This window comes from Trachurus trachurus, assembly GCF_905171665.1.
Source record: "Trachurus trachurus genome assembly, chromosome: 14".
Taxonomy (NCBI): domain Eukaryota; kingdom Metazoa; phylum Chordata; class Actinopteri; order Carangiformes; family Carangidae; genus Trachurus; species Trachurus trachurus.
This window is the reverse complement of record NC_139903.1, coordinates 25,992,393-26,013,157: the sequence shown is the minus strand read 5'-3', so window position 1 is coordinate 26,013,157 and position 20,765 is coordinate 25,992,393. Positions and strand designations below refer to the sequence as shown.

Genomic DNA, 20,765 nt, shown 5'->3' with positions numbered 1-20,765 from the left:
TGCTCTGACGTGGTTTTAAATAGGAGGGCGACAAAGGAGCAGGACAGGCTGATAGCACTGGATACTGCTGCAGGAGGAGCTGTCTTATATTTGTGGATCTTTGCTGTCACTTTGTTGCCTTACTATTTATTGAAATGTTGTTGTATTAATTTTCAATTGTAAATTTATCATACTGTCTTTGTTATAATTTGTCAATTTATGTTTCCACAAATGTCACAATTGCCTTGAAGTTCCAATAAAAAAGGACAATACCTTCTCTCTGTGTTGTTATGCAGATCTCATGTCACATGGATCTGTACTGTGAGTCCATATCACTCAGTATAGCCTAAAGGTTTTATGTATAAGGCTTGACAGGTGGTTGTTTCCAGTCTGGATGTCTGTTAAGTTTTAGTTAGCTAATGCTACATTATATTAAGCTAGCTTGTTTAACTTATTTGAGACTTCTTCTCCAAACATGTTTTAAATTGTGTACCCACAATTCACTTTGTGAGTAATATTTTTGTTTAACACAGTTTCCCCGACATAAAAAAGTAGGAAAAAAACTCTTACTTCCGCATTGAGACATTATTTCCCGCCCACCGTGCCTCAGGTCGACAGGTGAAAACAGGTGAAACAGCGCCGTGTGTTCAGGTAGATAACATGTGACCCACCAGAGGCTCACCGGGGATATGAACCTCAAGTGTGGGATGTTGTTTGGCAGTAAGAAGTCAGTTTTCCCCCAAAAGAGAGGAAGACGACGTGTTAACGAGGTAAGCTTCAGAGCGTTACCTAGCTATGTGTTTGTTGGTTTGTTTGTAAGGTTGCAACTGTGTTAGAGGCTGGAGGCTGTGTGAATGCAAACTCATTGTCTGTAGTGACACGGGGTCTGGTTAATTTTTTTTAATGGTTATAAAATATGATATAGTGAGAAATAACTAGAAAATAAACATAAAACCAAAGCACTGTGTGAGAAGCTAGCAGGTTAGCTGCGTCACTGTAACAGTGCTAATGTAAGTTAGCTAGCTAAAGTGAGTAAGTTAAGTTGACTACATTTATGTTTTTTTTGCAAAGGATTCAATTGATAATACTTTTGCACAGTGAGTATTCGACATTTGTTTTTCTTTTTATTGATACTTGGACTATGCAGTTATTATAAATGAATATACTCTGTGAATTATAAAAAATACCACTTTTGGTAGGCTAACTAACAGAGTTACAATTAGCTGGTCATCTTCTGAATTAAATAGAAAACAACTGGGCATGTAATTACCAAATCAGTACAATAAGTACAGTGCAATATGTTAATAAATCAATAATGTGTTATTTAATGGTAGTGATCAGAATTTGGCCACATGAATTTGTAATTTCCTTTATTAAGTTAACTACAGTTGTAGTTTTATATGTTCACAGCTCAGTGGGTTTGATGTGGTCTGGACTTGATAAACAGAAAATACAGAAGGCAGTCTTTTAAATAAGAGACACATGCAATGTAGCTTAAAGTTTAAAGTGCCATATGTTTCACAGCTTGTGGACAAAGTTGAGACTAGAGCCAAACTGATAAAATGGCCAGCCAGTTGTGGCTTATGGAAGATGTACAAGTATCATCATACTGTAAATGTTGGCCCATAAGAAAAGAGAAATTGTATTACAGAAATGCAAAAGATATGTTTGCGGTCAAAAACAGTGTTGTAGACTGTCCATCAGAGAGCACTGACAGATTTGGGGGAATTTAAAGAATCAGTATCCAAAATGTTTGTTTCTTACCTGCCAATATGCCACTATAGTATTTAATATTGATATCAGCTTAATCCAGTATCAGATGAAGCAAATGTAATGCACTAGGCATTTGCTACTGCTAATGTAAAATATCCCATATAAGTCTGTATCCATTGATTTAATGTCCACAGGTTTTCTCTGCATTAGTCCTCAACATGTAGCTAGGTGATCCTTTTAGTTCTCTCCCAATTGTCTGGAAAGGCACTGGTGTGTTCATAACATCTTTGTCCTTTAAAACTGGTCTTTGTGGATGCGTCCTGTCTTTGCTGTCAACCAAACAATTAGAGAAATGAGCTGTCCTCTGTAGATCTGTCCCACAGCACTTTGGATGTCCTCCTGAGTCTGCTATATTTTCCTTGTAGTGAGCTATCGACCTGCAGTGGTTGTGAGGGCTGAAGTTGGACTTTTGCTTGTCCTGAGGGGTTATTATGTTCGTAGGTTTCAGAACTATTCTCGCCCAAGTCTGTGTTTACTGATCTGCAACACTGGCTCTTGTGTTGTGAGTCATTCATACATTCTGTGTTCAGACAGGAGAGGTTGTTCTCAGTCCTTGTGTCGTGGTTGTTAGGTTGCTGTTGCTGTCCGTCTGAATGGCCGTCAGGTGTGCTGTGTTGGTCCTGACTTTGAGGGAGCTGACTTCGCTCTGTGTTGTTATTTGAACTGTCCGAACGTCGCTTGGGGTCGGGGCTCTGTTGTTGTGGCTGTGTACAGGGGGTTTCTTCGTGAGCATTCAGGATGTTGTCCTGGTTGTGAGAGGGGACTTGGTGATTGTGATTCTTCCAGAAGACTCTACGGAGCTGCTCTAACTCTGAGAGCAAAGGCAGACCAATGTCCAGGTGCATCAGCAGGTTCTCCAGCCACTCCTCCAGCTTTGAAAAGGAAGCTCTGCAAGAGTGAAAGACAAAGAGTTATTGTAATGACAGACAGTACAGCCTCACATGCTGCAGTGCAGTTGGACATTAAGTAAAACTTTAGGAGCATCCCACATTATGTTTGTTTGCATGATTCACTGCTTGGTACATTCACTGTTTGAGCAACAAAGAACACCTGAGCCCTGCATAGAGGCTAAACGCTGTGTGTGGCCTCATATAGTAGTCAACAGTTAACACATAATACAGTTATGCGGTGATTAATACTTATAAATAAAGTTATGACTTCCTGACCGTTGTGGTAAAGGAAATAGATTAATATCATGTACATATACACTCATCCGTCCTGCATTTCTTGCAACATCAAATGTACAGTAATGATGACACCGGAAAGAGTCACAATAGACAGTAGGGCTGGGACGATATGCTTTTCTCCCGATTCGATTCTTCTACGATTTTTTGGATGGCGATTCGATTTAAATTGCGATTCTACGATATTGCCGATTCTCTCGATTTTTAGTCTGCATTTTTAACATTTATCTGCACACAAATACTGTAGGAGCCTATAAATTAACATACTCCATTATAAAGTGAACTTAAACCCTTTTCAAAGCCTGTACTCTCTGTATGTAAAAGAGGCTAACAAAAAAAAAAACGATTTAAAAATCGTCAAAAAAGGTATCGCGATATCTATGTGAATCGATTTTTTCTCCTACCCCTAATAGACAGACTTACCAACACCCTATTAGTTTAACAGTTGTGTAATCATACCGTTTATCAGAATCCATGTCACAGCAGAGAGCAGAGAGCGGTAGGAAGGCCGAGGGGCACTGTGGGGGGTAATACTGCTGCAGGAAGCCAGCTACATTTAGCCCAAAGTCATTTGTCCGCGGAAGGTAGTCTGGGTCGGCATTCACTCTACCTATTATCTGAAGGGAGGCAGAGGAGAACATAGTACATATTCAGCTTCTAAATTGAGAATGAGGTTAAAATACTTTTACACAACACTTAAAGGTCCAGTGTGTAATAATTGGCAAGGTTTATTGGCAAAATCTGAATATACTACTCATGAATATATTTGTATAAGTGTATAATCGTTATAAAATAAAATTTGCTTGATTTCTGTAGCCTTGTAATTATTCTACATATAGCAAGGGTCTTGCTTTAGAGAGTGTCGCCTTCTTGCGGCGCCATGTTTGTAGGGCAACCCGAACGGAAAATCCAGCCAGCCAGAGAGCGCGTTTTGCGAGTTTCGTGTTCATAAATAAACCAACGAAGAAGAAGGCGGAAGAAAAGGAGTAGGAAACAGCAGACATATCGTAAAATGGTTTAGATCTTCACCGCAATATAGAATCTGAATGCTATCACCGTTTTCCCTCCATTACACACTGGACCTTTAAACTAAGTAAGTAATACCATATATTTTGTTGAATTATTAAAACTCATATTTTACTCTCTAGATGCTCTTACCTCGCATATCATGATACCAAAGGAAAAAACGTCAACCCGCTCATCATAGGTTTTTCCTAAAAGGTACAGAGGAAAGTTTAGGAAATGGGAAGCAAACCTTTACTGATCCAAGCAGGAGATATAGTCTTTAGTAGTATTCTTCTCCTCTTTGCATATTTTACCACACTACAACAGCCTGCCACTTATGGTATTAAGACGATGTTGAGGTCAGCTAAGTCAAACTTGAATGTGTACAGTTTATGTTAAAAAAAAAGGAAAGTATAGTTAGAATACAGGTAGCTGGAACCCTGTACACTGACCATGGATCATCTCCGGGGCCATCCAGTAGGGGTTTCCTACAACAGTGTAGCGCTTCCTGCGGTCAGGCCTGCGGAGCTCTGACAGTGACCCTTTCGCAGGTCGCTCCATAGAAGATGTTCTGCTCTGATTCCTCTCCTCCATCACCAGCCTGGCCAGTCCAAAGTCTGCCACCACCACTGACTGGTTCTAATCAAGCAGAGATAGAGAGAAACATTTCATGGGTGAGATGCAGCACACTGAGGTTACGGTGGACTGTTTCTGATTAAATGTTCAATGTGTTGCACAATACATATTGCTTTTCCCTCAAATCTGATGGCTTCTTTGCAGCCTTGTAAAAAACAGAACAGAAACATTTGGTGGAACTTAACTTACTGCTATGGTTGGGAAATGGTTAGAAAAGAGGTTAAACCCCCAGTGACACTTGTAGAGAGAACAATTGTATTGCATTGGACTTGTGACCTTGGTGGTTGACCCTAAGGGTTACGAGCTGAAAGGTGATCTGACTATTAAGTTGATCTTTTTAAGATGAGTGATATTTGCAGTGAAGTGCTGACCTCCTCTTTGGCAGCCTCAACATTAACTAGAGAATGCATTTCCTGAAGGAAATACGGGTGAATGCTGAAAGCTGGAAGCTGAATGAGCTGAATAAATTGTTGAAACAATGATGAATTAAGTGAGGAAATTGCTGAAGTAATCTTGTCTCTAAAGACTTAGACTTTAATATTTAAGAAGTCAAACATTAACATTCAAAGTACTGTGCATATAGTTTTAGATTGATTACAAATTAACATTTTAGCTCTGTGGCAACCTGTTTTGTGCATTAGTCATTGATTTATTAAAAAGATCAGAGAAAAGATTCGGACACACTATGGAGTTATCTGAACCTAAATAATTCTATTTCTAATGATTCATATTAACATAATACTGCAACAAATAGATTTTAAATAGAAAATAGAAATGTTTGTATGTGTGCATGTAGAGTGTATGTGTTGTTTACCTCTCTGACCAGGCAGTTGTGTGAGTTTAGATCTCGGTGTATAACATTCATGGAGTGCAGGTAGGCCTTTTGAAGGAGAAATGTTATGAACATTAGAAAAGTTTGTGCCAGATTCCTTTTTGATTGTAATCTTTTATTTTCATTTAACAGAATGACTCACCATCCCAGCTGCAATGTCTTTGGCGTAGCTCACTCTTGTACTCCAGGGAAAGTCCTTGTCCTACAACAAGAGGATTGTGATTGACATAGTGTCCCTCCTCTGACAGTGCTCGTGCAGAAACATGAAAACTTATCTCCACTTACCATTTTTATGATGGTCTCTCGGAGCGTTCCTCCCTGGATGTACTCGGACACAAAGTTTATTCGTTTGTCTTTATAAAACAGTCCGATGAACTTTAGAACGTTGGGATGGTCCAGACAGCGCATCACCTTCACCTGTGCAAATTATGACATTATAACAACATGAAAATAGCTCAGTGGTCAGTTGACTGGCTTGATGGTATTAGTTTAAAACTGTACTAATAAAATCTATAGCTTTCTAATCAGCTTTAAAACAAAAGTAGTATTAGTATTTAATAGATTGACTATAGACTTGTGTGGTTTTTGTTGCTCTTCATTCTCCTACTATCAAAAAATGTAAGTCTCCCTGCAATGTACATCTTCACACATGTGGCCTTTCCTGCTACAACGACCACTCACCTCCTTTAAGAAAGTATTCTGTGTCTCTTCATCGAAACTTATCAGCTCTTTCATCACCATCACTTCACCTGTCTCCTGATGCGTGACCTTGACAGAAATAAGTTGCCTGGTTAAAATCAGTCTCACAAAGCACCAACAACTAGGTATACACTTGTCTGAAGACATTTCACACACACAAAAAGAGAGGGACAGCGTGATTGAATGAAGTAATGACGGTACCTTGACAGCCTGGCCAAAGCAGCCTTTGCCAAGCACTTCTCCATGGATGAGGTCTGAGGGTCTGAAGATGCGGTGGGTTCGTTCTCCAGGATCCGCTCGAAGGGACTCTGAGCGAACCATGTCTCTTCTCTGAGATAAAAGCGACAGTGCTCCAGGGGACAGAGGACACTTATCTATACTGCAGCTGCGCCTGGGGAAGGAAAGAAAGATTTAGAAAGAGAGATGGAGGGGAATAGTGAACCAAAGTAGGGCAGCAGTTGGCACATACATTATGTGTCTGGATCGCATTCCTGGCGTTCCTGGATGCTGAATCGGTGAGAGACTCATCCTGATTGGTTCATCTCCCTGCGTCGTGTCCTCCCCAGGACCTGGCTCTTCCTCTAAACTTGGGAGTTTGTGGGTTAAAGCGAGATTGTTTAGGGCGCACGGGTCAGGACAGCTGATGTCCTGCGGACTGTTGGAGCGGAGGGGGTCATCGGGAGACTGTGGGTTGTGTTCGATGGTCAGCTGCAGGGGTCTGCTGGTGTCCTGGATCACACGGTGGATCTAGAGGGAAGAATCATGTGATATTTCCGTTTTATTTCTGTGCATGTGAGTAGGTCTACGTACTTCTTATTTGTGCTTACAATATCATTGCTAAAGCAGGAGGTGGTTTGAGGCCTACCTCATCTGTTGTTATGTTGCGAACGGGAATGCCGTTGACCTCCAGCACTTGATCACCGATGTGGACGGCGGACAGCAGGTCCTGGCTGAGAACAGCTGAGTTCAACCTGAGGGAGAGTGAGAATGAGTGAGGGGGTGGAGGGAAAGAGGAGGAAGGAGGAGATATTTGAGATTTCTGCTAATTAAATTCACTCTTGTTCATGTCCTAGATCCAGAGACTCACTCTGTCACAGTGACGAGATGACTCTTGTCCGGGCTGAGCTCAGTGGTCACGGTGAGGCCTCGTCTGCCCCCTACATGAGGAGGCAGGGACACCAGCGCCACCATGTGTGGACTCTTGGTGAGTGGAGAAGCTTCTTTAACAGCTGATACTACGCCCTGACAGAAACAGTGACCACTGCAGACAGAAATAAATGAGGGGACAGAGGAAGAGACATCAGACATTTTGTATAATTAAAGGTCCAGTGTGTAAAGTGAGGGGAAAGCATTCCGATTATATTATTTATCTATTAAATAATTCTATTGTTTATTCATGTACATGAAACTCTTGAAATGTGCTCTCTGGTTGGCTGGATTTTCCATTCTGTACAAACATGGCAGCGCAAGATGGCGACGCTCTCTAAGCAAGACCCTTGCTATAAAATAAGAACTATAAGGCTATGAAAACCAAACAGATTTTATTTTATAGCGATTATACACTTATACAAATATATTCATTGGTAATATATTCTGATTTTGCCAATAAACCTTGACAAAAATTACACACTGGACCTTTAATAACCACATCTCTTAAATTTCTATTAGTTAAAACAACTAAAGCATTTCATGTAGTTACATAAAATCATTTTGCAAACGTCCCTTTCCGCCACAAACCTACCAGTAGAGCTTGGTGTGTTCCACAAGCGTGTATGTGTCTCCATCTCCAATGAACATATCACAGTTCATACAAGTGAAGCATTCAGGGTGATACTTCTGATCTCCAGCAACCTGGTTATACAGAGAGGCAGTCTGGTAAAACACAATGCACAGGCCATGGGAATAATAATAATGGTTTTAACAATATGCAGCTCTCAAATATAAGAGTTCTTTCTGTGCATTCTTTGCGTGCATCAAGGCCTTGAACTGTCAGGATGTTTTCAGAGGATATCCTCTGATTTGGGAGTTGAAAGGGGGACAAAAGACATTTATTTTCACATTAGGAGGGGGGGCAAGAGGCAGGAAGGCTTTGACTGCATGAATAGTTGAATGAAAGACTTTCAGTATTTCATTTATTATTTCACCATGGCCTCATACATATTACATTATGTATAGTTAGTGATATGGCCACTGCCAACAACTGGTGGTTCAACTTCTGACTGATCAATACAGCAGCTATTTTTAAACCAGTCCACCAGCAATCTATCAATCTGTTGTTCTCCAGGCTGAGTTCAAAATGTTTGGGATTGAGTTTGCAGAAAAACAGAAAGAACCATCTGCCAAGGGAAAGATAATTGAATGTATCTCGGGACAGTCTGTTAAGTGTTGACTGTGAGGTTGTGACTAATTGAACATTACGCAACCCAGAGGGGAAAATAGTCCAGAAATGAGTCTCTTCTTATTTAGTCTACAGTGACGTTTGTACAATAAGTCCTTCAAGAGTCAGGGTGATAGCCTAATCAAAATCATACACATTGGATTTGTTGATTTTATCACTTTGTGGAATGAGGCTCTACAACAGCATTTCAGTGATTTAAAAAGTGATAAACATGTCACCATAATGAGGCCGGTTGTGATGGTATCCTTGCAGCCGTGGCAGTGCTCTCCGTACCGGGCCCAGTAGTGCTTCTTACAGTAGAGCTGTCCCTCTCTTTCATAGTACCAGTGAGACAGGATGCAGCCACATTCACAACACCTTCAAGAGAAGAGGGAAGTGGAGAACAGACAGCAGGGTGGAGAAAGCAAATCAATGAGATGGCAGAAAGAGGAAATGAGACAAGGTAGGTCTAGATGTAAAGGCTGTACGACAATAGATATGGCAGGAGCGTGTTTGAGCAAAGTAACGTGAGCTTCATCAATGATGGAACACATGAGACATGAGGAAAGTCGACCTGTCAGATCATCTCACACAGGATCAGGTAGAGCACGTCCAGGTCAGATGGACAATAAATTAGTTTCTTGACTGAAGCCTATTTTTAACACACGCTATACTTTGTGACTGACACCAGTCCCTTTCCTCTCTGGAACTGTTTGACCCTGTTGGTGTTGACTGACAGTGTGATGCCTCTGTTAGTCACAAAGTGGAGGCTGAGACATGGAGCTGCTGTTAGTTCTCCAGCACTCGCCTGGAGGAAATGCATCTACCATTACTGCAGGCGTGGTGTCTTAAATGAAGTGTTTCAGATCTTAAATAGCTGATGTCACTGTGGTGGAAGGCACATTAATGTAGCTTTTTGCAAAAAGGAGAAATTGTGCTGGGGTCACCGGTCAGTCACATGTCTTCACAGACACACCACAGCTTAATGCTAACCTCCCATGAACACCCACACAAAGATTGCAAGAGAGAACGAAACAAGACGCAGACATTACAACAGTTATCATCCTAAAAAACAACAACAAACATGTTCTTTCAATGAAGTGCAGCATGTTCGCATTCAGTCATTTAAAATCTGCAAACAGAAACGTTCAGTGGCATCCCATCCAAAGCTGGATTTAGAATAATACCTGTTTACAATAGAAACCTGGTTTCTTATCTCCACAACACTACAGCCAGAATGGGAGGTGACTTCCTGGACAGAGTACAGCTCCATGTTTCCTCTCCCCCAGCCTCCACTGTAAAGGCCACGCTGCTCTTACAATAGGGAATGAAAAGGCTGCTTATCGTTGAGAGTGAAGTTAGAAAGAGAAAGAATTAACTTTCCTTCAAATCATGTGACACTTGATGACAGTATTTTACCATGATCAATCGGTCCTGATCAGTCAAACTCTTGATTACATTAGAAAATAGTAAATCGTGTTGAATAGTCTTTATTGTGGCGATTGTGTATTGTGCTTGCCAGAACGTATTGTATTGTAGATTATGAGCGTATGTCATGAATGCGTAGAGAGATGATTTTCTATTTGGTAAATACCAAAGCTATTAGCTGTTATTATTAGCTTCACTGTGGCTCATATTCAGTAGAGTAAATACCACGTCTCACAGGAATCTTCAGTCCTAATAGACACTGGGGATATAGAGAACTATGGGAAGTACTGTTAGAGATCTGGGAGCCCTGCGTCTCTTCTGCCACTGAGGAAATAATTAAGTAATAAACCCATCAGACAGCTGCAAGACTATTTTTGACCCTTCCGTCTTTGTTATTGTGCTGCTGGCGACGGATGTGGAACCTTTCCACTACACATCTGGGATCACGCTTAAACATCTGGCAGTGAGAAAACCCCAGACTCAGCACAGGCACGCATCCAGGGCAATTATCCTCTTTCATACTGCCACTTTTCCACCTGAATGTATCCTGACATCTGGCTCGTGCTGATCTTTAGCCATTCACGACCCTTTCTTTCTGATCAAACATCTGTCCCTGTGTCGCTAAAAGTGGAGCCACGGATACAGTAGCACCTGTGTGTACATAAATGATGTCAGGACAGTAACACAGGGCAGATGTTAAGAGTCTAATGACGTATTCTCCTGCCTCGGTTTCCTCCCTCCTCTGTCTGTGTCGTCCGGTGGGACTTCCTTTTTAAAAAAAAAACAGTAGTTTTTAATGGAAACATTTGTTTCTGATCCAGTTGTGCTGATCCAGAGTGTCACAGGGTTGTGGTCTCATACATACAGTATGTGGTGCAAGCGTGGCCTTATGCAGTTTCTTCATGTATGCTTTTTTATATAAATCTCAGGAACACCTGACAAGGCGATGACGTAGCCTGTTGTTGTTTTGTTACGGTTGCATCAGCTACTCGTACACATACTAATAGCAGATGTGAAAGCAGAGAGACCACTGAAGCAGGGTTCGCTCACGCATCATCTGTTTGCCACAGCAGACTTCTGTTTGAGGAAGTACCGTAGATGTGTCGAGCTACACTTTTTCACCACTTTCGCACCTTTTACTCACTCTGTGAACACAGTTTCTCTCCTTTTCTTCTTTCCATCACATGCACGCATACAGTACATCTCACCAATTGACAACAGCGGCTCTTACCGTCCTTTCATTCCTCTCCGAAACCTCTGGTCCCGCCGTGACATTCTGCCTCCTCAGTTCTCCGATAGACAACTGTCAGTCAGAAACAATCCACCCAGTCGAGAAAGGAGCTTATTAGCTGCATGTGTCTGTGAGCGGATCATACATGTGCTCTGCTGTGAGCCGTAGCAGGCGTTGTCTCAGAAGTTCGTCCGCTCCGTCTCTCTCTTCTTGCTCTCCATGCCCTCTGAGGCTTCCTGTGTATATTAGTTCCCTCTCTGATGTGCAGAGAAGCCGTGTGAGAAAAAAGCACTGTGACCCACTGACACCAGCTGGCCAGTCTCCCTCTGCTGGCTGCAGAGAAACAGACCTATCCCATTAAAGAAGTGCTGTCCCACCCTCCCCCTCCTGCTCCCTCCAGTATGTAGACCTCCGCAAGATACAGTTACGCTTTTCTGCAGAGTTTACAAAGTCCACAGAGGGCTGCAGAGTTAAACTTACACTCTCTTAAATGTGAACCTACGTGAGTGTTAATATGAGTTAATGCGACCCTGTGTTATTCTCAGAAGTGTTGTGAGGGTGTTAGCGAGCCCATGTGTTTTCAACCGAGCTCTGTTCCCATCAGCACAGGCATAATCTCTTTATGAATGCCCCAATTACTGCACTGTCCTGATCCTACAGTAAAGCACTCTATTCATCACACACACAACAAACAAAGAGGGAGAACTCGGTTTTAAAGTACAAAGAAGGAGAGCAGCTCACAATCAGAAGAAATAAACCATTGAATGTGAAGTTTAGGCCTCAGAATATCTATGTGACTGCAGCTCTGCTCCTCTAAGTCAGCACTTTACATTGGTTATAGGAGAAACATTTTTATTTCAGATGGTATTTTCTATAATTAGTCCAGCTAGGACATTTTTATTGTCCTATAATTCACATGGTGGTGGTAGACCTTGTCAGCAAATGAATTTATGTAATGCACTGTGCAGGTCTATAAACTGACAGACAGAAACAGGTGTGTGTGGTGCAAACTGTGTGTGTGTACCATGATAACAATATATGTGTGTGTATCTTGTTGTGTGACAGTCACTTATGCTCCATTTTGCAGTACATCTTCTTTGGTTTAGTTTGCCCTCTGTGGGGGCATCTCTGCTGCAGACTGCATGCATGTTGTGCAGCAGTGTGTAGTACGTTAAACCAAGTGTACTGGTCAGTATTTATATAGTTTCAGTATGAGTTACCATACAGACAGTGTGCGTCTGCTGCTCTTTTTAGTCCGCCCAGGCTGTTTCCTTTTTTCTCTTTTCTACCTAACTGGTGGTTATTAGAACCACAAGAGATGAACACACTGAAAACTTTGCCTCTGACTGCGTAGCTTCCTCCTGTTGCATTGCGCCATAGTCCCTCCTGTGTTTCACATTGCACTGTATGCCTGCATAGTATATTCAGCTTCAAAACAAGAGTCGCCTGAAACAGCTGTCATTGGTCGTTTCTTTATTTTAGAGAGCATTGTCAGAAAGTGTACAGTAGTGCACAGTTTTCTCCACATAAAAAACATAGATGTTAAAAACACATGTTGAACTACATGATAGAGCTCAAATGCAAGATGAGCTTCAGTTACACTTTTTCAATCCTAATGATAACACAGACTACAGTGTGATTCAGCACACATTCAAGGACAATGTAGAAAACAAAGCACTTATATTTCCCATTGTAGTACATAACACACACAAAATAACTCAAATACTCAATATGATATTAATTCACTTGAATTCGTAAAATGAGGCTAAATAAAGATTTTAGCTTTTTCTGCCCTTTCTCAGCATAATTTAAAACGACTAGTAAACGTGAACAGTTGCCCAACAGTGTTAAAGGAGGTAAAAAAAAGAAATACACAGTAATCAACACTCAGATGTCACTTAAATGCATCATGTGTTCAGATCATACTAGCTCACATAATGCTTTCTTAAAAGCCAAATCCAAGCCACATCTGAATATCATAACAAATACACCATTCAAAGAGTGAAAAGTATGCATGTTACAGACTTTTACATTAATAGCAATCAGTGTTATGTAGCTATATAACTGTGCCTTGATTGTTTTGAATGAAGTGGAAGATTTCAAAAGTGTTAACAGCTTGAGACCTTCGGCCTCCACATTTGTTGAATCTGCTGAAGCCTGAGCACAGTTAAAATGAACACAGACTGCTTTTCAGGGATATCAGATAATGGCCACTTGAACCACAACCATGAAGAATTCCACTAAGTGTCCCTTTTGTTCACAGTTCCCTAAAATAGCAGCTGTCTGTTTGTTTCTGTACACATTGGTGGACAGATGAGTATCCAAGAAAACAAGAAAAAAAAACACTGACAGTAAATTAATGCAACAAACATTACTCTCTGCAGACCAAAAAGCAAATCCAGTCTAACTGGATAAAAATGTGGCCTTGGAGAAAAAGAAGAGGGGAAAAAAACCTTGTGTCAGCATGCAGACAGGTCTGAAGGAGCTGCCCTGAGGGAGTCCTTGGTCTTCACACAGAGGATTCATGGTGATAGTTGCACAGGAACACAAACAATGCTCAACACAACAACAACAACAACAAGTAAAATCTGCATTATATCACTGCTTGGTCATACAATTAATAGGACATTTTTTACTTCAGTGGTTCTCAGCTTGGTGGGCGGGATCACTAGGGAGTCACAAGGTGATTCAATGGGAGGAAATTACGATTATAGCAAGTGTTTCCCCACACAGACCGACTTGAACTTGTGCTTCTTCTTGTGAAATGACGACGTGTATTTTTTAATTCTTTGAACATCAGTGGTTTATCCAAAGAAGAACTTGATGCAATTCATCACTCTGCATAGCAGCCTGCAACAAAGACATCACCACGCCTTCAAGGGATCACAGCCCAAACAGGCCGAGAACCACTGCTCTTTTTGAAAGAGACCCTTGTATAGAAATCTAAGCAAAAAAAAGGAAACATGGAATTTGTTGAAGCTTTAGCTTCTGTAGCATTTTAGACATTTACAATCTGGTATCATGCAGTAGCACCACTGTTGTTTTAATGAGGTCACTTCCTGTCCGTTGCTCTCTCACTTCCTCCTTCGGCCACAGTATTTACCCTGACAGCCAGCACCTAATTCCCAGAGACAGAGAGAATTAGGTTTCTCTTGACACATACAAACATACTAGTACATACATATGGATTGTATGAGCAAAAATCACACTGTAAAACATAGATTAAGTTACCGTAGTTGAACATGAAAACATGTTATGTAATGCTTTCATAAAAAGTAAACATAAGCTAAATTCACACAACAAAAGTTAAGTTACATGTACACTAACAGCTATTACAGTCAGAACAGCTTCACAATGACACCATCTCAGGTTTAATGGACAGTGTTTCATTTGCTAGACATAGTTCCTGTATTTGTGACTGTAACACTGTGTTGCAAGTCTAAAACATCCCAGTTCTGTGGAAACCAGCTTTCTAAAAACTGTGACTTTTAAACATGAAACTTCTAAATATACAGTAATCATTTCCAATACAGTACAGTAGTAACAGTCCGTTTCAGAAGAAATAACCACAGCATACTAAATATAAATCTAACTTTGCTTTAAACATACAGAGACACCTGAGAATTGTGCTTATATACTACTTGTGTGAGTTAGTGGTGATTTTTTCAATTTTCAAATGGGCCTGCATTAGGGATGTCACGATTATAGATTTTCTTGGTACAATAATAAATCAAGGTATTACAATTATCATGATTATTATGAATTAATTAATTTCACAACACTTTTAATGTGTAAAATCATTTACATTACTAATCATTTACACAAAAATATTTTAAGTATCTATTAAAATTTGACCGATTATTAATCCCCCAAGGGAAGTGTTTGAAATATTCAAGTCATTAATTGTCATCTATACCAAATGTTTAAGTTAATTTTAATCTAAGTTTCTGTGCATTTACCTTTACTTTGGCGCACATCTGCCGATACGGTTCTGACATAATCTTTTTTGGAAAGTGACGGTATTTAGGAATCTTTATGATCAATTAATTGTGGCGATTAATTGTGAAAATAGGTAACTGTGACATCCCTAGCCTGAATGCAGCACAGTGTCAGACAGTGGATATACAACTTAACTGTAAAACAATAAATGAGTGATTTTTACCTCTGTAGCCCCCAGCCCCCAGTAAGGCCTGCATGGCTGCATATTTGGCTGCTTTCTGTGCCTTAGCTGTGAGGACAGGACAGAAAAGAGGAAAGTTATTCTGCAGGTATGTGTAAAGAATGATGCCCAGTATTAGAGATTATGAAAGCAAACACAACCTATTCCTTCAATTACAACGTTGGCATCCTTATTGCTTATGTTTGTTTGCTCTACCAGATAATTACAAGATGTATGTAGTAATATTATTTAAAAACTTCTAATGTTAAAGGTTGCCCCTTAATAAACAAGAGGAAATGGGTGATTGTTTTCCTGCGCAATCCATGGCATCAAGCTGTTTTTAGAGACCTACCCAATAGTATGTTGTTCTTAATAATTGCTCTGTGAGTGTTTGTGTTAAGAGACTGGAGCTAAATAGAGCATGCTTTTAGCCAGAAGACTCAGTGAAGTGTCTTACATTTTTGCCCAGTCCCTGTGTAACCTAGAGAACACAACAGGAAAGAGAAACTCATGAACAACTGATAATCTTTGTTTGCAATGTTCCTGTTTTTAATCTCAGAAATGACATTAATGAAAACGTGCTGGGATAAACATTTTATCATGCAAGGCTGACACTCAGACTAAAATCATTTAGTACTTGTTTTAAACCTGGTGTGCATACAACAGCTATTTGTGGAGCCTTTTCAAGTGCATTTATACTGTAAATGTCCTGTTTATCATTTCACACATACACTGAATGTCAGGAAGACAGCAGCAAAGTATTTTTCTTTTACCTGGGTATCCTCCACCAGCTCCTCCACCGTAGCCAGGACCAATGCCCCCTGCTGGAACAATACATACATTACAGTCTGAACCACAGTGCCAGTTTGTGTTTTCAAATCTAAGAACATGAAATTGGAAATTGTTTAACCCTAAGAAGTCTGTTCTGTATTGTTTAAGTGCATCACTTAAACTGACCTGGTAGGCCACCCGCTCCTAGTCTTTGGCCTGTTCCTGCAGGACCTCCCACTCCTCCTGTCCCTCCTGCTACGCCACCTGAGCAGGTGGGTACAAATATTTAGAAACCGATCAAGCACTTAAAAAATTCAGAAGATCCTAACCCTTTTTCATTTTTGTCGTATTTTATGTCATTTACAAAAATAGACAGACAGTACATGCAATTGTAAGTATTTAAGTATTCCTTAGTTAGTTACTTAGGATTTTCTTCATAAACTTGAAACTCACCTGTGCCACCTCCAACGATACCTCCTGTTCCTGCCCTAGGAAGCCCTCCTGCTCCACCACCTGATGAACATGGACATAGTTGAAGTATTACCAGAATCTGGACGAATATTTATTATCTATATGCATCGAAATTGAATTTTACCTGGTCCATAGCCAGTTCCACCCAATGATGAGCCATACCCTGACTTATTGGGCTTCCTTGTTCCAAGTGTTTGGCCGCCAGGTCCATATCCACCAGCCCCACCAGGTCTAAATCCCCCTGGGCCAGTTCCGGCACCTCCTGGACCAAAGCCTCCAGTCCCGGCACCTCCCGGACCAAAGCCTCCAGTCCCGGCACCTCCCGGACCAAAACCTCCAGTCCCAGCACCTCCCGGACCAAAACCTCCAGCCCCCGCACCTCCAGATCCTCCTGGTCCAGTTCCAACTCCACCAGGACCAGCTCCTGCTCCTCCTCCTAACACTCCTCCTGGGAAGCAGCACAAATATACAAATATGTAAGCAAAACTGCACTCAGTTGGCAGCTTATAGATGCACCTATAGTTAAAGCAGAAGTGAGTGATATATTTGTGTTAATATAAGTCTTAAATAGTTATATCTTCCGACAGCAATCACTTACATAGAGTGTTTGGACTGAAACACGGGTCTGTCAGTCACTCTGCTCTGCTCTGAGCCGAAGAGAAAACATTTATCGTATCCTACAGTTTTTATCCAATGAGGAGAGAGAACGGCATGCAGGGCTGTGTGTGCAGCCAAGGAACGCCGTGAATGTGGTGACGTAGCGACGAGGACTGTTATGGTGCGTTCAAGGAAACTCGTATTTTTCCGACCGTGAAGTGGTACCAGTTCGATCTGGTACGAGTTCACCGGTCGGAAGTTACGAGTGGCCGTTATAGTGACTTTCACCGGTAAAACAGGTCGGAAAAACACGAGTGGGTTGCCTGGAACGCTACAAAGTCGTAAGTTGTGACTTGAAGCTGTAATTTACGATTTCAAAAGCCTGCCTGGAACGCAGCATTAGCGAAAACGACCGGATCACTCACTTCTGCTTTAAGCCAACAGTCCCGACTTAAATCCTTCTCCATGAAGGTTGTTAAGTTGTGTTTTTGTTAAAACAGTTTTAGAAAAGTACTGATTGGACTGGTGCTGTTGAACTGCGTTGTCTTGTGCAGACAGGGGTTTTGTTATTTAGCCTACCCGCATTATAAATACAGTAAACAAAAAAATAGAAACTGACAATAGAAAATCTGTTGAATCTGCTGAATGAACACCTCGGAAACATCTTCAGCAAAACCTAAAGATTTCCTGTAGAGCTGCAGCACTTTTAGCTAGGTGTAAGCCACCTACTATTACTGTAATGATGTACTGTATGTCTATCTGAGGTTACCATGGCAGGTGTATTGCATAGTACAGGGATGTAAATGAAGCAAAAACATAAGATGTAGACATTATGTTACTAATATAATACTAATAACAGGCCAGAATGGATCTGAAAGACGTCCTTGTTAAATAATGCTAATTTAAGATAAAATAAATATTTACTAAATAGATATTTATCAACAACCCTAATCCAAACTCACCTGAGCCATACCCTGCTCCTCCATAACCTGGAAGAACAATGAGAAAGCGTTCTTCAAATAATGTTCCATTGTGTCTCCATCATAATCAATGTTGATCTATTACCAACCTTATTGCCTCACTTGTATGATCAGTACTTACGGGATTTAGGCTTTCTTTTTCCTAATCCTTGCCCCCCTGGTCCGAAGCCTGTTCCTGGTCCAGCACCACCTGGTCCGAAGCCTGTTCCTGTGCCAGCTCCACCTGGTCCGAAGCCTGTTCCTGGTCCAGCTCCACCTGGTCCGAAGCCTGTTCCTGGTCCAGCTCCACCTGGTCCGAAGCCTGTTCCTGGTCCAGCTCCACCTGGTCCGAAGCCTGTTCCTGGTCCAGCTCCACCTGGTCCGAAGCCTGTTCCAGCGCCACCTGGTCCGAAGCCTGTTCCTGGTCCAGCGCCACCTGGTCCGAAGCCTGTTCCTGGTCCAGCGCCACCTGGTCTGAAGCCTGTTCCTGTTCCAGCGCCACCTGGTCCGAAGCCTGTTCCAGCGCCACCTGGTCTGAAGCCTGTTCCAGCACCACCTGGTCCGAAGCCTGTTCCTGTGCCGGCACCACCTGGTCCAAAGCCTGTTCCTGTTCCAGCGCCACCTGGTCCGAAGCCTGTTCCAGCGCCACCTGGTCCGAAGCCTGTTCCAGCACCACCTGGTCCGAAGCCTGTTCCTGTGCCGGCACCACCTGGTCCGAAGCCTGTTCCTGTGCCGGCACCACCTGGTCCGAAGCCTGTTCCTGTTCCAGCGCCGCCTGGTCCAAAACCACCAGGTCCATATCCGCCAGCTCCTGCACCTGTTGCAGTAGATGAAGACAGGGCACATGGAAATTTTAATGATTTTAATTAGGTTTAAAGTGCTGCATAAAGGACATATTTATATTTGTAATGATTAGCTAGATATATTTGTTATCCTGTGCAAAGACATGGAGCAACACAGTTGAACACACAACAATATACAAGTTCAACATTATAAAGATGTTCATGAATAAATAAGTTTCACACTGACCTCCACCCAAAGTGGATGACCCGTAGCCTGTCAAAAATAGGAAACAACGTCATAAACAATGTCATAAAACATATAAACACGTTATTTCATTTTTTTAAATTAATGTTTAATAGACCTGATTTGGGTGGCTTTCTTGTCCCTAGTCCTTGACCTCCAGCAGTATAAACACCAGGAACGGCCCCTGCTCCACCAGGCCCGTAGCTGCCTGGTCCTGTGCCAGTGCCACCTGGTCCAAAACCACCTGGCCTGGTTCCGACACCACCTAGTCCTGCCCCGGCACCGCCTGGCCCATATCCACCAGGTCCAAAACCAGTGCCAGGGCCGCCTGGCCCAACACCACCTGGTCCAAAACTTCCTGGTCCAGTCCCATAGCCACCAGGTCCAACGCCTCCCGCTCCATAACCTGACATGAAACAAATATTGGTTCAAGATGAGTTCTGTGTACCAATGCTTGTATCTGTTTACTCAATGAACATCTGTCAGCTCTTATCATACGTTTTGGTGGTTTGCCTGTGCCAGTACCCAGTCCTGATCCAGTGCCATATCTTGAACCTGCAGAGCATATGAAGTCGCGTGTCATTTTAATCATTCAGATCATCATCAGAATTATTTTTCCATAAAACCAAGCTCAATTAATTTTACTTCATTTTATTGGTTGCAAACAGGCCAACTTACCACCAGGTCCCACACCACCACCATATCCCCCAAGTCCACCAGCGACTCCACCAGGACCTACTCCTCCTCCTACACCTCCACCAGTTCCAAGCCCTCCAACTCCAAGTGTTCCAGCACCCCCAGGACCACCACCAAAACCTGGGACGCCTGGGCCCGTCCCGTAACCTCCGGGTCCTGCACCATAACCCCCTGGACCAGCACCATAGCCACCAGGACGAACTCCATAGCTGCCAGGTCCAACTCCAGCCTGGCCTCCTGCTCCAAGACCTCCATATGCTGGTAGAATGAAAAAAAGACAATGTATTATGTATCTTCTTGAATTGCTGGACGCCAATTTAATCCTTGTTAAGAAGGTGCCTCTGTATCAGTCTATTGAACCTTTGCCTGGTTTTCCTGTTCCCTGTCCTGCACCAGCTCCAGTTGGGTAACGTATACCTCCACCAGGTAAAACTCCAGCTCCACCTGCACCATAGCCTATGAAGGATAACATGCAAATGTAGATCTGTCATATAAATATAGACATATAGACAGATCTACAGAGATATAGAATATTTAGGAAGAATACACAGATGTTTCAGAAACTCACTTTTTCCAGGTTTATAGCTTCCTGTTCCTACTCCACCAGGCCCACCAGCCCCAGGTACCAAGCCTGCTCCTCCAGGACCTGCTCCAACCCCTCCAGGGCCTCTTCCAACTCCTCCAGGACCTGCTCCAACTCCTCCTTGACCTGCTCCAACTCCTCCAGGGCCTGCTCCAACTCCTCCAGGACCCCCTCCAACACCTCCAGGACCTGCTCCAACTCCTCCAGGACCTCCTCCAACACCTCCAGGACCTGCTCCAACTCCTCCAGGGCCCCCTCCAACTCCTCCAGGACCTCCTCCAACTCCTCCAGGGCCTCTTCCAACTCCCCCAGGACCTGCTCCAACTCCTCCAGGACCTGCTCCAACTCCTCCAGGTCCA

The 20,765-nt window shown here is 42.4% G+C and overlaps 1 protein-coding gene across 1 annotated transcript; it reads right to left on the bottom strand.

Moving 5' to 3' along the window:
* Positions 1–1,998: 1,998 nt before the first annotated feature.
* LOC310997139 (LIM domain kinase 1-like) lies at positions 1,999–11,465 on the bottom strand. Its single transcript, XM_083986785.1, has 15 exons — positions 11,145–11,465; positions 8,725–8,863; positions 7,850–7,959; positions 7,196–7,369; positions 6,974–7,079; positions 6,578–6,855; positions 6,310–6,499; positions 6,091–6,177; positions 5,695–5,826; positions 5,552–5,611; positions 5,392–5,457; positions 4,394–4,580; positions 4,095–4,150; positions 3,396–3,553; positions 1,999–2,640 (listed from the first exon to the last, which is right to left on the bottom strand). The coding sequence occupies exons 1-15, from the start codon at positions 11,186–11,188 to the stop codon at positions 2,037–2,039; spliced, it is 2,391 nt and encodes a 796-aa protein (XP_083842911.1). The 5' UTR covers positions 11,189–11,465; the 3' UTR covers positions 1,999–2,036.
* Between the last annotated feature and the right edge of the window lie 9,300 nt (positions 11,466–20,765).